This window comes from Columba livia, chromosome 8 (genome assembly GCF_036013475.1).
Source record: "Columba livia isolate bColLiv1 breed racing homer chromosome 8, bColLiv1.pat.W.v2, whole genome shotgun sequence".
Lineage (NCBI taxonomy): Eukaryota > Metazoa > Chordata > Aves > Columbiformes > Columbidae > Columba > Columba livia.
Window position 1 is genome coordinate 12,470,996 of NC_088609.1, and position 13,844 is coordinate 12,484,839.

Below are 13,844 nucleotides of genomic sequence, written 5' to 3' on the forward strand. Positions count from 1 at the left end.
AACATTAATGACACTTCCCCGGAACACTCTCTCATTCTCTAACAATTTATGGTACCAGAACTTTCTCAGTCAGACGTACTACCTTTGCATTTCGTAGTACTTGATGCACAGCACCTGTTGAACTCAGAAATTTCTAGCATCCATTACAAGAGCTGAAGTAAATGTAAAGAACGGCGTATTTTTTTTCCTCCGAATCTGCCACCTGTTAGTCATCCTGGCAGAGCTGGTCGAGTTTCCCACCTTGTTTCATTCAGTAGGAGAGAGATTACAAGAAAATAAAAAATGCTGTGTCATGGTACTGAGTTTGAATGATTCTTCTTCATTGTATACATGCCTGTGTTCTTCACCTACTGTCATTAGTACAGAATCATTTTCTGGTTCTTTGCTTTAATCCATAGAGTCCTAACTCTAACTCAAATGCCCTGCACCATTTTGCCCTCAGCAGCAACTTGGCCTCAGCCGATGAGTTGGTAGCCCCTTTGTGTGGTAATTTACCTCAGCAGCCAGAACTGGTATCATACGGCAACACAGCAACATTCCATTTTCCTATTTTCTGACCAGCACAAACTCTGTTTCTGCTGAATTGCTCATTAAGTCAGCAGAAGATGAGTCATCTGGAAAAAAAAATATATATAATAATTTGTCCCGTAGGAGTCATGTAGTAAGTTAATTATTGTACAACATGTTCTAATACAAAATACATGAGCACTTTCAACTTGTTGAGGTTGCAGAGGGCAAGAGAGCTTTTCAAAATTTCCATTGGTTATGGTCTGGGAATGCTGGGTTTCCCTTGACTCAGTATCTATTGTATAATCAGAAACACATTTGGTTCCCTTTGTTGTATGAGTCAAAGCTAAAGAAATGTGTGTGCTACTAGTCTGCAAAAATAAAGGGTAGATAGCTAATTGGCTTGTCATGTACACAGTGTTTATAAACACAACTGCTCTGGGGCAGTTCCTCAGCTGATGAAAACTACTTCACCTTTTATCAGTTGAAATAATACTCTTCTGAATCTGCAAAGACTCCATCAGTACTGCATGGGAAGTCAAAATACAGGAATGTGATGTGCCATATGGATTTTAGGAGGCCTTGTGTTAAAACCTGCTTGCCTGGGGCTCACCTGTCCGTATACTGGACTTGAGTCTGCTCGTAGTCATGTTTCAGTTATTTGTATCCAGTCATCCCAGCTTTGTTGGGTGATAGTGTGGTTGTTATCTCAGCAGGAGAGCATCTGATCGGTGCATAAAGAGGAAAATCTGAAAACAATGCAAATGCCTTCAGCATCTGAAGTTTTTCTGTTGAGATTCAGGAACAAATACATCTATAACTTCACAAACTGTAAAGGAGAAAGACTTTTCCCAGTAATTATGGCACGTTGTTTTAAAGCCTCCGGGTTTTATTTACAGATCCTCATTATAGGAAGGAGAGACTGGTATTAAAGGTGCTGATTTGAATTTACTAATTTGGTGAACATGGCTCTGGCAGGAGACCCAGTTTCCTGATCACTCATTTGGCAGACCTACACTCTTCTTTCTTTGAATTATTACATTAAAAAGTTAATTGCTTAAATAAAACCTTTGTCTGTTGTCAAATGAGCTTGAAATTTCACAGTCAGTCTGGATCTTCCAGTATTTGACATGCAAAAAACGGTATCTATTGAATTTTCTCTTTATAAAAACTTCTATAAATAGGTCAAATACTTGGAAGAGTATTCATTGATCTGTCATGTAGACAAATGCCAGTTGGGTGTTTGAAAAACAAATAAGCATTCCAAGTTGGGCAACAAGGGACAGGAATCAAACAGCAACACTGTAATCTCAAAGTATGCTGTCATCTTATCTGAACACCTTACTTCAGTAATGAAAAAATAATACCTGTTCCATGCAATGCTGGACCTCTGTGGTCATTACGAAACATGAAGTTCACCATTTTTTGACCAAAGCACCAAGTAAAATCGTAATTGATGTCATCTCCTGTTGAACCTCGCTAAACATGCCTAGGCAGTGGAGGACAGTCAAGACTCTGCCCTGAAGTGGAAGAACTTCCTTGGAAGCTGCCTCCCAATTTCAGAAGTGTTCCTCTACTCCTGGGACTGATAGAAACATTGAAATAACTTTATCTCAAGAGAGAAAGGACACAAACCACACTACTATTACATTTTCTTCAAAGACAGATCTCGTGGTTATGGCAACTGAACATATGGTCAAGTGACAGTTTTTCCATGGTATGCTCAGAGCAAGTAGGCAGGTCCGTCATCCATTACAGATTATCTAATGCACCATAATAAAGGTAGCAAAAACTTTCAATGTGGTGAGGAATCAATATCAAGTAAGAAGAACTTATTTTTACCTCTCACTGTATCAAACAATCCTGGCACAGATGAATATAGTGCAGAGTACTCCAGAAACATGGTAACACAAATATGCCCACTTTGGATTTGAAAATGCCTCTTGAGCATTTCAGTAGCTTACAGAATTCTTATCTTGCTACTCTAAAAACAAAGCACAGTATTATTCTTAATTATAGATGTTGCTAAGCAAAGGGAAGGATTGTTTGGAAACAATTTATTTACTCAAATAAAGGAGTCTTTTTGCTAAATAGCCTATGATACACACTAAGGATACCATTCTGGCACCCAAGGAAGGCAGAGAATGCACCAGACACTATTTCGGTATTTTAAGTAATAGACATGATTCCAAAGGAGCAGGAAAAAGATCCAAAAGCTACTGAGGTGGACTTTGGGTGCTGTCTGACTAACAATGACAGCTACAGTGGTGCAAACTCGACTGGCTTTCAAAACATAAATATTACCCAGTGGTGCTGGGATGTATCACTGGAAGCAGAAATGTGGCATCATAATTTTACCTCTGACACCAGTCCTTTCTGTAGGATTACACAAAGCATTTCTTTGTGCCTAATTTTCATTATCTGCTGAAGTAATGATTGGTTCTGCGTGACATCTATACTTGGTTTCTGTGACTCTCTGCTAATCATAGTAAATTATTATTAATGAATTGAATATGTCAATCAAAGTACTAATTTATTGAAGACTCTACTGCTTCCTTCCAGGAATTGCTCCAAATTTGGCAATGTAGTAATCACAGTGACTTCAGCTGCCCCATCTGTCTCCAGACAGCTACTTTCCCAGTAGAAACCAACTGTGGACATCTATTCTGTGGTAAGTTTTCTGGATTGACAGTGCAGTGCTCACACTGAATAAAGCACTCTTCTGAGCACAATCTCAGTTTCTGTTTAAGAACCAGGACCAAGCCCTTCTCCCTGGAATTAATCTAAGTTCTCTTAGTAGAAACAGTAGTCTCATCTTTCTATGCCGCCAAAAAAATCAGTAGTAGTGTTTTTATTCACTCAATGCTTTTGCATCTGCAAGATGCCACTTGTGAAATGCCCAGGAAATCTTAAGACAACAAGAGGTAACAGATTATTTTACAGGATGCTGTTAAGTTACAACACAACCTCATGGAATGGGTAAAATGCACCTGAAAACACACAATTTGAATTCAACTATGCAAAAAAAAAGCCTGTTATAAAAATCAAGAGTCTAATAATCATGCAGTTTGTGACTGTAAAAGTTCGAGATGTAACGGACTGAAGCCTCATCTTCAAGCATGAACTCACTTTAGGGAAGACAGCTTGTCTTTTTCTATGTCAATACTCAACAGCATAAAACCCCAGCTATCCCATAACATAGGCTCTGACTGTATTTATATCGGTGAAAACTGGGAGTAAACCACACTGGGCTCAGGTCTGATTCTGTTCCACAGGCTTGCTTCCCATGTGAAACATTTTCCTAAAATAAAGCAGATGTGATCTAGAGCAAGAAGGCATAATTACTTTGTTTTGTAGTCCTGTAAAAGCTTTCTAAACAAAAAAATAGTGAAAGTTATATATCAAACAATTAAAAAAGTGAGTTTCTAGTCATGTATAAACCTTAATCTGTTTAGCTTTTTAAAGTAAACCTGTGTGGTCACAAAGGGGAAAAATGTTCAAAGACATCTCATCATGATGGATGCTCAGTAACTGTTTATTCCATCCTAATCTGTCTTAACAGGAAAGGGACAGATCCAGATTTGAGGGTCCTTCTGTCGAGGCTGCCTGTGCTGTGGTCTCCTGTCCTAACCCAGTGCACTTACAGTCACTGGATAAAGTAATATTTTAGTAATTAGTAAACCTGTAATTCTGTAGATAAATGTGTCTGCTAAATGCCTTCTTTGAGGCTGCTAAGCCAATATGGTTAGGATTTAAAAAATTAAATAATTTTTCAAAGAATACAAGGATGAAGCACAGAATAGTGGAAGCAGTTATGTTCATAATTGCATTTATAAAGGGGATTTCAGGATTTTTAAAGCCCACATTCTGCATCACTAGAGCCTGTGTGAGCTTTGCACCTGCTTGAAATGCAGCAGGATAAGTCCACCAGCATACTTGGATTGACCGCTGTTTTTCTCAGATCTCTGAGATAAATCAGTGAATTTACAGGTGAAATTCACAACCTCACTGCCTCAGCAGCTTATCAGTTTCCTTGCTGTCACCCCTAGAGGTATTTCAGGGCTCCTGTGCAGCATGAGCTCAGTGATCTCTGGCAGAGGGGCAGGCAGGCAGCACCATCTGCTACTGCAACAGCAAGACACTGGTCAGAACCATGAAGCTCTTATTCTACTGCTCTGGCATTTTAGAGAGACCTTAAAGCAAGTGCAAGTTAACTTTACAAGCCTTTTTCACAAAGAGTATTATAAAATGACCCAAGCATAAATGAGAACAAGGGACTGTGTCGTTAATGCTGGTGCAATAAAAGCACGTTTTTATCTTTAGGAAGTGTCATTTTTCTCTAGATTGAAATGATGCTCACGCAGCACAACTCCTCACCGCAGCCGCTATCTACAGCCTCTGAAACAACATCAAACCAGTGGATCACCAACAGCCTGGGACACTTCATAGGGCTCATCTACCTCATGAGTGACACCATTTAATACTTTAGGTTGTTTCTGTTTTTATAACAACATTTTGTAACATACAGGAAAAGGATAACTCACATCAGGACAAATAGTGAGCATATGGCCCCAAAATGTGTTTCAAATAATGTCACAGAAGTCATAGTTTCAAGTACAAGGACAGACATAACAACAAAGATCATCAACTTTACTCATTCTCTGGCCTGGTTAATTTTCCCTTTTTCATCTGTGAATAAGACATAATGATATGAACTTTATTTTTATTTTAAGATATGTAGAGGAGAAATACTATATACAAGCTTGGTATATATTGTTACCATTAGCTGTATATATTTAGCTAGGCTTTACTTTCCTCAAGCACATCATCGTTTACACTCCAAAGCACTGATTTCTGTGCAATGCATTATATATGTTACGACTATGTTTATATTGTAGAATCAGCCTCTGTAACGTGTCTCTTTTTCATGTCTTTAACCAATAAAACTTTACATTGGACTTATCAAAACCATTCTGCCTAGATCTAAGTCTGTTGTGACTGAAATAAAACTTCTCTTGATGCCCTGTGGAACAGAGCTAAGGCAATGCTGAGCTCTCTTAACAAATTCCAATCTGGTAAAAGTTTTATTTAAAAAATGTGGTCAACCCAGTGCTTTTAAAGAAGATTAATGTGGACTTATAAAAAATGTCTGATTTTATTATTAGTAGTAATTCATACAGTTTGTCCTGAGGTTTTCGTTTTCAGCTTCAGTTTGAACCATATGTTCAGGAAGTTCAACTGAAAAGCAATCCTTGAGCAATATTTTTTTTTTCTAATTAACAATAACCACAGAGGTATTTTAGAGAAATCTACAGACTCCCTTGGAAGGCTGTGCAGCAGGCTGGATTTAAACAGGATTTGGTCTGGTTTATGAAAAATGCACCAACGCACAAATAGGTCAACTTCAGAGGAGCCCTTCTTTTCCTGTTCTACTAAACAAAGGATACAGCAAATTTTAATTTGCATGGGCTTCTTTTTTGAAGGCCCTTGAAGAACCATGGAATCCATCAGCGCCCCACTGTCACCATGGGCACAGCGATACAGCCGTGTGGATCACGATACAGGATCTGGATCCAGTGGGTCAAAGCAGTTCCTCAAGTCAGGCATGATCCTTGTCTAACACAAAAGGTCAAGTGAAAGCTGCAAGCTGGCTGCCAGACTGAGTTTATAGATACCATGTGGGGATTTAGATATAAACACAGCCATGTGCCCAGCCAACTGCTCTGTATGTGCAAACAAAACAGAAGAGTCATAAAGAAAAACCCTGCACTCAAATGGAAACAAAAGCATAAAGCACAAGTCAGAGAGAGGTTTGTGAAAAACACCTTTGGGCCAAATTTAACATCTCTAGTCTTAGTATACAAGATGTAACTGATATTATAGCATCATGAACATTTTAATATTTGATTTCAAACACAGTTTCTCCAATATTCCCCTTTTCAGTGACAACAGACAAAGTCTGGGTGCAGAAAAACCCCCACACTGAGGGCTCCTGTTATAATACTGCTTACAAGAAACTACTTGCCTTTTTTTTCTTTTAAGAACAAAGAGCATTGTTCAATTCAATAAAGCAATTCCATCAAAATGGCAGCACAGCGTTCTGCTTCTGTTTTCACTGGGGTCCTTGTCAAATTTCATCAGTTCCAACGTTAAGAGATTTTTTTCCTGACCTGTCACATTGCACACTGCGCCCAAGAGCTGAAAGTCAAGCTGGGCTGCTTCGCATTAGCTGCTATTTATGCATTGCTGTTTCTGCTGTTACTGCCAGCACTGACATTCATGTATGTCAACTGCTGCTATCAGCTATATGCGCAGTCTGATCTTATTGTCCTCAGATTCTGTCCTCTTTCACACCTGAGACCTTAATATATGAAGAGATGACGTTGCATTTGGAAATCAGCTAGCAGTCATCTAGGTTAAGAAGAATAAACAGAAAGCAGCAACTCACTCTTCAGAGCTACACAGTTTCAGAAGGGTAACAGAGTTGAAATACAGTAAGAAAAAAAAAGGCAAATGGACAAAGTACAATGTACAACATTTTAACACCAAGATACATATTGTGTCACCAGAAGTCTGCACCACCAGGCTGTCCCCTGGCTGTGCACATTGGTTTATCTGCGGTAACTGACCCTCATAACCAGTAAAAGCTGAACAGGCTCTGGGGGAACTCCACCTTGATGCAGCTGCGCTGCTTTTGTCCGCAGGAGCCAGCGCCGTGCTCTGAGGGTGCCTGTATTGCTGTGTGCCTCGACCTCACCCAGGGGAGCTCCAGGTATAAGACACTACTGACAGGAAAAGAAACTGAATCAAAGTCGTGTTTAGGAGGTTCATGTACCTCTGCGTGTACCTACATAAGAGAGCTAAGGCTCCATTTTTACAGTCACTTTGCAGAGTAAAACCACATCTTAAAATGAAAGCAAAGAATGACATTCATTTTTACAGAGTTGTAGAAAGAAGAGGGTTTATTACTGATAACTTCCTTGTAAACATTAAATATCCTCAAATATGTTTGAAATATAATTGCATATATCTTTTTTTTTTTTTGGTAGGTGCCTGTCTGATCACATACTGGAAACACAGTCCCTGGTTAGCAGCCATAACTTGCCCTCTCTGCAGACAAAAGGTAAGAATTACCTCCCTTGTTCACATCTGCATCTACATACAAAATTACAAGTGTCAACTCTTAGGCTCAACTTTATTTATCCTCCAATTTTCTGTTGCATTTCAAACCTATTTAGATTTGAATGACCCTGCAGCCATTCTCATTTGTCATTTGACATGTCATGTCAGGCAACTCTGCAAAATAATTGAACAGGCCTCCAGCATTTTACTTTTGTATAGTTTATTTACTCTCTGGGAGAACATTCCATAAAAAGCAATATGAAAATTCCTAATCTCACCTGACACCGGTCTGAGGCTGCCTGTTTTACTGGAAGGATGGATGGAGGTCATAAAAGGAAAATATTCTTGCTATTGTGGAACTGCTGCAGCTGGACAAAGGTCCAGTTGCAAGAGAGAAACTATGAAGAGATGTCCTACAGAACATGAACCTTTAGAATGGAGGTTAAAATACACCATGCTAATACCAATCTTTTCTTATGAAGGTGGTTATTCTGGATAACATCTCTTGTGAGAAGCAACAAGATAAGCCAAGTAAACAAATTGTGCACGACATCAGAGATTACAACAAGCGTTTCGCAGGGCAACCTCGACATGTAAGTAGTTAATAGATCTACATTTACCCAGTTAGTAGTGCATAATACAGAGAGGACTGAAAGAGACCTAGCAATGAAAAGCAGTTTCTATCATTATGTAAATTACCTTTTTATGCAATTATGGGCAATACCATGGTGGAAGTGTGACCACCCACTTCTGGGTCTCGCAACTTCTAGTAAAGGTTCAGGCTAGAACTTTCAAAATTGAACTCGGATTGGAACTGCAGGATTTTAACTTGCCTCCAAAATTTCAAATCAGATTCCAGCTTAGAGTGGGGCTGGTCTTTTTCCCCAGATATTGGCAAATTCAAACAGTCCATGCTGGCTCTGCATTTTCTTAAAGCTGGAATCCCAGCTGGATTCCCACAGAGATGTGACAGGCAGTGGAAACAACTGAGAGATGAGGGCTGAAGGCACGAGTGAGGCCCATTCCTGACAGGGTGTAGAATATCACCAAAGCACATCTTACTCTCCTGTCACATCCTGGTAGGAGCCTGAAAAGACTGTGGAGTCTGGTTCAATCTACGGACTAAATTAAGCACTGTGGAGAGGAATATTATTTTCCAACCCAACAAACTAGCATTAATGAAGAGTAATCACACAGTCCTATGGTTCCTGTCCACACCAAGGTGAGACTTAAGGCCTCATTTTCAAGCACTTGTGGCCTATACTTGATGTCAGGTTTTAAAGATGGGCATATACTCAGTGCAGCCATTAAGGCCCAGTTTTCAAAAGGATTAAATGTCTAGCATAATATTTTATTTTTGAAGTGCTGGAGGAGTGGGGATTCCTTTTGGAATATTCTCTAGATACCGCAAAGTAACTTAACAGTGTAGGTGGATTTGGACAGCACAGAAAGTTTCTGCATTCGATAGATGTGAATCTGCAAGCACTTAAGAGTCACATTCAGCTGAAAGAACTGCAGGGGATCAGAAAACAAAACAGCATAACTTATCTGAATATTTAGTTTGCAGATTACCTTTACGACATGCCGTTATTCCTGACTCTTGCCTTGCGTGGAATCTTCACCTGGGGCGGTCTTGTATGGATTTTTTTTCTAAGAGTTGCTGTTTGCTCCTTCGGAACAATCATATGCCTGTCTTCTTCATTTGACACAAAGCCCGAGCCTCTCTGTAGTACGCTTGGAACAGCTGATGACATGGCAGTTGTTTCCCTTCTTTTAATTTGCATGATAAATATTTGTCAGCAAATTGCATCTAATGGGGCAAATATTGCAAGGTCCGCAGCTCAGAGCATGCTGTCAGAGTCCTGACTGACTCAAACTTGGATTTCTCGATCAAACTTCATCAGGTGATGACAGGCTTCTCTTTGATTTGGGGCAGCCTATGATGGATTTGTCATTCTGCTGCTGACAAAGGCTGAAGCAGGACACAGCACTACTTGGCATGGCCAAGTGATTCAATGTGCAAGTGCTCAGAAGGCTGGTTTTACACTGTACACTTGCTAGACTCTTTCTTGCTGCACATGTTTTGTAACTTATCTTCATACAAAGTGCCTGAATTGAAAACGTCTGAAGCTATGAACAGAGCCTAAAATCACAATGCCAAGCAACTTGCAGCTGAAGAGTTGTAGAACTCCTGAGCTTTAACATTTTACATCTTGGCTCAATTTGAATAACATATTAATTTGAGAACTTAACAAACAGTAGAATTTGCCAAGTCTTGTATAATGCAAGGAATGTTAGATAGTATCACTACAAAATCTTGTATCCATGCTTTGTGTTATCCCAGCTGATTCTATATCCACTGGAATACAGATTTTTTACAGACCTTCAATGAGTGCAGTCCTGATTTTAAAAAGGGTAACATGGAACTGGTAGTAACACTGGCTTAGAATAAAAATAATACAAGAGGAGAAAAGCATTAACAATCATGCAAGAAATGCGAACAAAACTTTATGTAACTATTTCGTGTAAGCCCAGGCAAGGTACACAGCTTCCTTGAACTCTGTGCATCTAAGCTTTAACAAAGTCAGCATGACTGTTTGTTTCCTTTCTAGACTTCATACACTCCTTGTGATTTCCTTGTAAGACTTGGTACCAGTTCAGGCCAAACTTATGATGCTGATAAAAATAGCAGGAAGTTTACAGAAAGTTTGCTGAAGTTGGGGTGTGCGGCATGTCTGCATTGAGCTGCAAAGAGTTAAAAATGCTGCTGCAGTGCCAGACAATCTGTCCCTGTACAATCTGGACATTTGCTATGTATTTAGAGTCAATGGACTTCATTTTTACATATGAATTGTATATTAAAATAGATATACTAAAATTTAAGAATATTTATTGTTCACAGTACACTGATCTCCAACTGTTTTTTGCTTCTTTGTATTTTCAGTTGACATATTTTATTGTGCCCTTGAATTGTAAGCTATGATATACCATAATGCTGCAGTTGTTGTTTTGCTTGTTGTACTCTTCTTGTTATGATGTTTTTTCATTTTAATCCCATCAACTTTCATTGTCTTTAATTATGTCCCTGAACTTGTAAAGCTGTTTCTCTTAACAATGGGTACTTTGGAAATGGCAACAATTGCTTTTCCATGAACGACAAGGCAGGAAGTGCATTGTTTCTTAAAAAAAATTACCAGATGTTTTTGAGTGCTGACTACTAACATGAAAAAACCCAGAAACTATTATTTTCCAAGTTCTCTAAGTGTAGTTTTGTTATTGTGTAACTTCTGTTTGCACTTAACTGGGAATTACAGCCTATGCCAATACTAAAGAACGGTATTTCTATCAAGCTAAGTGTATAAAGATGGAGGCCATTTCTGTAAATACCGACTCCATGGAAAGGGACTGTGGGTTGTTTTTCTTGCATAATACAGGCTCACCGAGAGGGCGGCAATTTGCAGTTCGGAGAAAAAAGGGTTCTCGTTTTGTGACTGATAACAGAGCTGTGTTTGATCTGAGTACACTCTTCTGTTACCCCTCACTTCTTAATTAGTTGGGGTCCCTGGTTTTGCTTTTTAATCAGAACAGTATCTTTGATGAAGAAGTAACAGACAAACGGCAGAGAAAGAATTTCTGAGAGAACCTCACTGAAGGCACTGCCAGTGTTTGGATCTTGCAAAATCAAAACAATTTGTACTATCAGAGGTGAAACATTTTTGCTGTATGCAACCAGAGCGTCCAAACTCTTCACTTCCACAGCCCAGTTATGCCGTGACCTGTGCTTGTGAGCCTGGCAGAACCTTGTAGGACTAACTGTCCAGTACAGCCTTCAAAAATCACCTAGGAACAAATAAAAGCCTTTTGTTGCCTGAATTTGGCCAGCAGACAGCCAGGAAGGTTTCTGAGTACTGACAAATGCAAGTCTAAGGAGGGAAAACTCTCTCTCCCTCTGCATTCTCCGTACCTGCGGTCGCAGAGTTCAGCTCTGCAGCTGGCGAGCTGTACAGACAGACACGCTCTGAGCTGGGTCTGGCTGCAGCAACGCGATGAGAACGGGCAGGGAGAGCTGGGCTGTTTCAGGGCTGACTCCCCGCAAGGCAGCTGGCAGGATGGAAGGAATGCACCTGCATTATGAACATATTTTCAGCAACTGTGTCTGCTCAGCCTAGTCTTTCAGTGTCAACAGTGGCCCATTTCACATCCACAGTGATTAATGTGCCCTGAGGGTGAGCTACTTGCAAAAGACAAAATGGCACAAATTATTGATAGCCAAACAACTGTGCTGGAAGAATGGAGGCAGAGAAAAAGAGAACAGAAAACAGAAGAAAACAGAAAATAAAAAAAGATTGCACAGCTGTAAAAGTGATTCTCAAGTATCAACTACCAAAGAAGTACTGTAATCAGAGTGTAAAAAAAAAAAAAAAAAAAATCCAATGGAAATCATGTTTTAGGTCTTAGCTGTAGCAGATATTAAAATCTAAAGGACTATGTGCGATACCAGGTGTAGTTACCTGTGAAAAGCATGACAAAAGGGCAGCGCTTCAATCTGAGTAAGTGATGTTCCCTGTGCTGTTCCCACTTGTGGCCAGTCTGTAAATACCGGCACCGGGGTACCTATGGCTGCTTGTCTTGTCCTCTCTGACTGTAGCAAATGATTATTCACTGGGGTGCAGGGATTATTGACAAAAAATAACCAGTGCTTCACAGTGAAGTGGGTGCATTTTATTTCTCATTAAATTATTTCTCATTAAAATATACACCTTAAATGATAAAATTATATTTTTACCAAGGATACTACAGTAAGAAAAGATTACCCTCATCATAAGGATCTGGAAATTCTTTACCCTTGCTGTTCCCTGATTACGTGACTCTGGATCAGACACTGTTCATGATAGAGCGATACTCCTTCTGATGTTCCACAAGTTTCAAAAATACTTCATATTTCTTGTCATAAAACCTGTATGAGAAAGTTAATTTCAACAAAGCCTGAGATTTTAAGATTTAAATCCCCGTAATACACATTTACTTCCTTCACTTAGCATCAAAGAAGCTTTGACTCTTTCCTAATTACAACTTTTAACAGGATCAGAATGCTGTATGCTGCCAGAGCAGAGCTTCCACCCAAACAAGTGATTTTCGAGTTATAATTATACCTTTTGCTTACCCTATAGCCAGCTTTGATTTTCAGACAGTTTTTCTTCCAGAGTCCTCGGCGATGGGAACGGGTAAACCCTGGGCCTTCTCTGCTCTTCTACCCATTGCTACCCTCTGGCAGAGCCCCAGAGCTCACGGCTCCCCGGACATTGACCCCGTCCCGCTTTCGGGAGCGCCTTTCGCGGCAGACCCAGCACCCGCGGGACCGCCCGCCGCCGCCAGGGGGTGCCCGTGCGCCGCTGCCGCCGAAGGAGCCGCCGCCGGCGGGAGCGGCCCCGCAACCCCCGGGCCCCAACTCGCCCCCGTCCGCCAGGCGTGTGGGGATTGTGCGGCTCGCTGGACGAAGCACACGCGGAATTATGAAAAGGTCTGAGGGAGCCGGGAACCGCGGTCGGGTTGGAAACTCCGCTCAGGGCGCTTCCATCGCCTGGCAGGTTCGAACCGGTGAGCCCGTCCCTAGCGCCGCCGGTGGCGTTGGTTGGCAGGGGCTGAGGTGACAAGCTGCGAGGCTCACATCACTGACAGCACATGACTGCGCTCAGCTAGGGGAAAGAGTGGGATACCCAGAGAACCCTTAAAAACTCTGGGTGATAAATACTACTGCATTCAACCGAGGCTATAAAGAGACATTTTCAGCAAATTCTCACAAAGTTGGGATTACCTTTTATGCTCGTGGTTAGGCTGCACGACTCTCCCAATTTTCCCCATTTTCGCCATGGCCTCCTAGTAAAAGACAAACACAAATTGGAAAAGCCTGGTTGGATTTAAAATACTTTTTGACAAGAACAAGATGTTTCAAAACCAATCAGAACATTACTGATGTATTTTGTTTCGGCTGAACAAGCCAGATGGCATAAAGTATGTTCAATCTCATTATATAGTAGTCATGAGAATAAAGTACAGCAGACCCCTCAGTAAACCAAAGTCTGTTCCTCTTTCTTACTCGGAGTCCAAGGCAGAACAAACTTATCTTTTACTATTTACATTAACCAAAGGAAATGTTCAACACTGCATCCCTGGAGAGGATATTTCTCAAATAAAATGATATTTTACATGAGATG

The 13,844-nt window shown here is 40.4% G+C and overlaps 2 protein-coding genes across 50 annotated transcripts in view; one reads left to right on the forward strand and one right to left on the reverse strand.

Annotated features, from left to right (window-relative positions):
- Positions 1-13,840, forward strand: part of LOC102092395 (E3 ubiquitin-protein ligase RNF170) — a 28,319-nt gene extending 14,479 nt beyond the window's left edge. For 5 of the 9 annotated variants that reach the window (XM_065072088.1, XM_065072085.1, XM_065072087.1 and 2 more), the window contains 4 exons: positions 3,070-3,178; positions 7,557-7,630; positions 8,112-8,222; positions 12,822-13,840. In XM_065072088.1, the coding sequence (XP_064928160.1) occupies positions 3,070-3,178; positions 7,557-7,630; positions 8,112-8,222; positions 12,822-13,280 (753 nt within the window). In that variant the 3' untranslated portion in view covers positions 13,281-13,840. Of the gene's footprint in view, positions 1-3,069; positions 3,179-7,556; positions 7,631-8,111; positions 8,223-9,189; positions 11,992-12,821 lie in introns of those variants that run through there. The other 4 variants (XM_021295843.2, XM_021295833.2, XM_021295842.2 and 1 more) reach the window with 2 other exon arrangements.
- Positions 12,330-13,844, reverse strand: part of FGGY (FGGY carbohydrate kinase domain containing) — a 309,627-nt gene continuing 308,112 nt past the window's right edge. For 40 of the 41 annotated variants that reach the window (XM_065072026.1, XM_065072063.1, XM_065072061.1 and 37 more), the window contains 2 exons: positions 13,445-13,506; positions 12,330-12,586 (listed from right to left, as the gene is read on the reverse strand). In XM_065072026.1, the coding sequence (XP_064928098.1) occupies positions 12,505-12,586; positions 13,445-13,506 (144 nt within the window). In that variant the 3' untranslated portion in view covers positions 12,330-12,504. Of the gene's footprint in view, positions 12,587-13,442; positions 13,507-13,844 lie in introns of those variants that run through there. The other variant, XR_010474282.1, reaches the window with a different exon arrangement.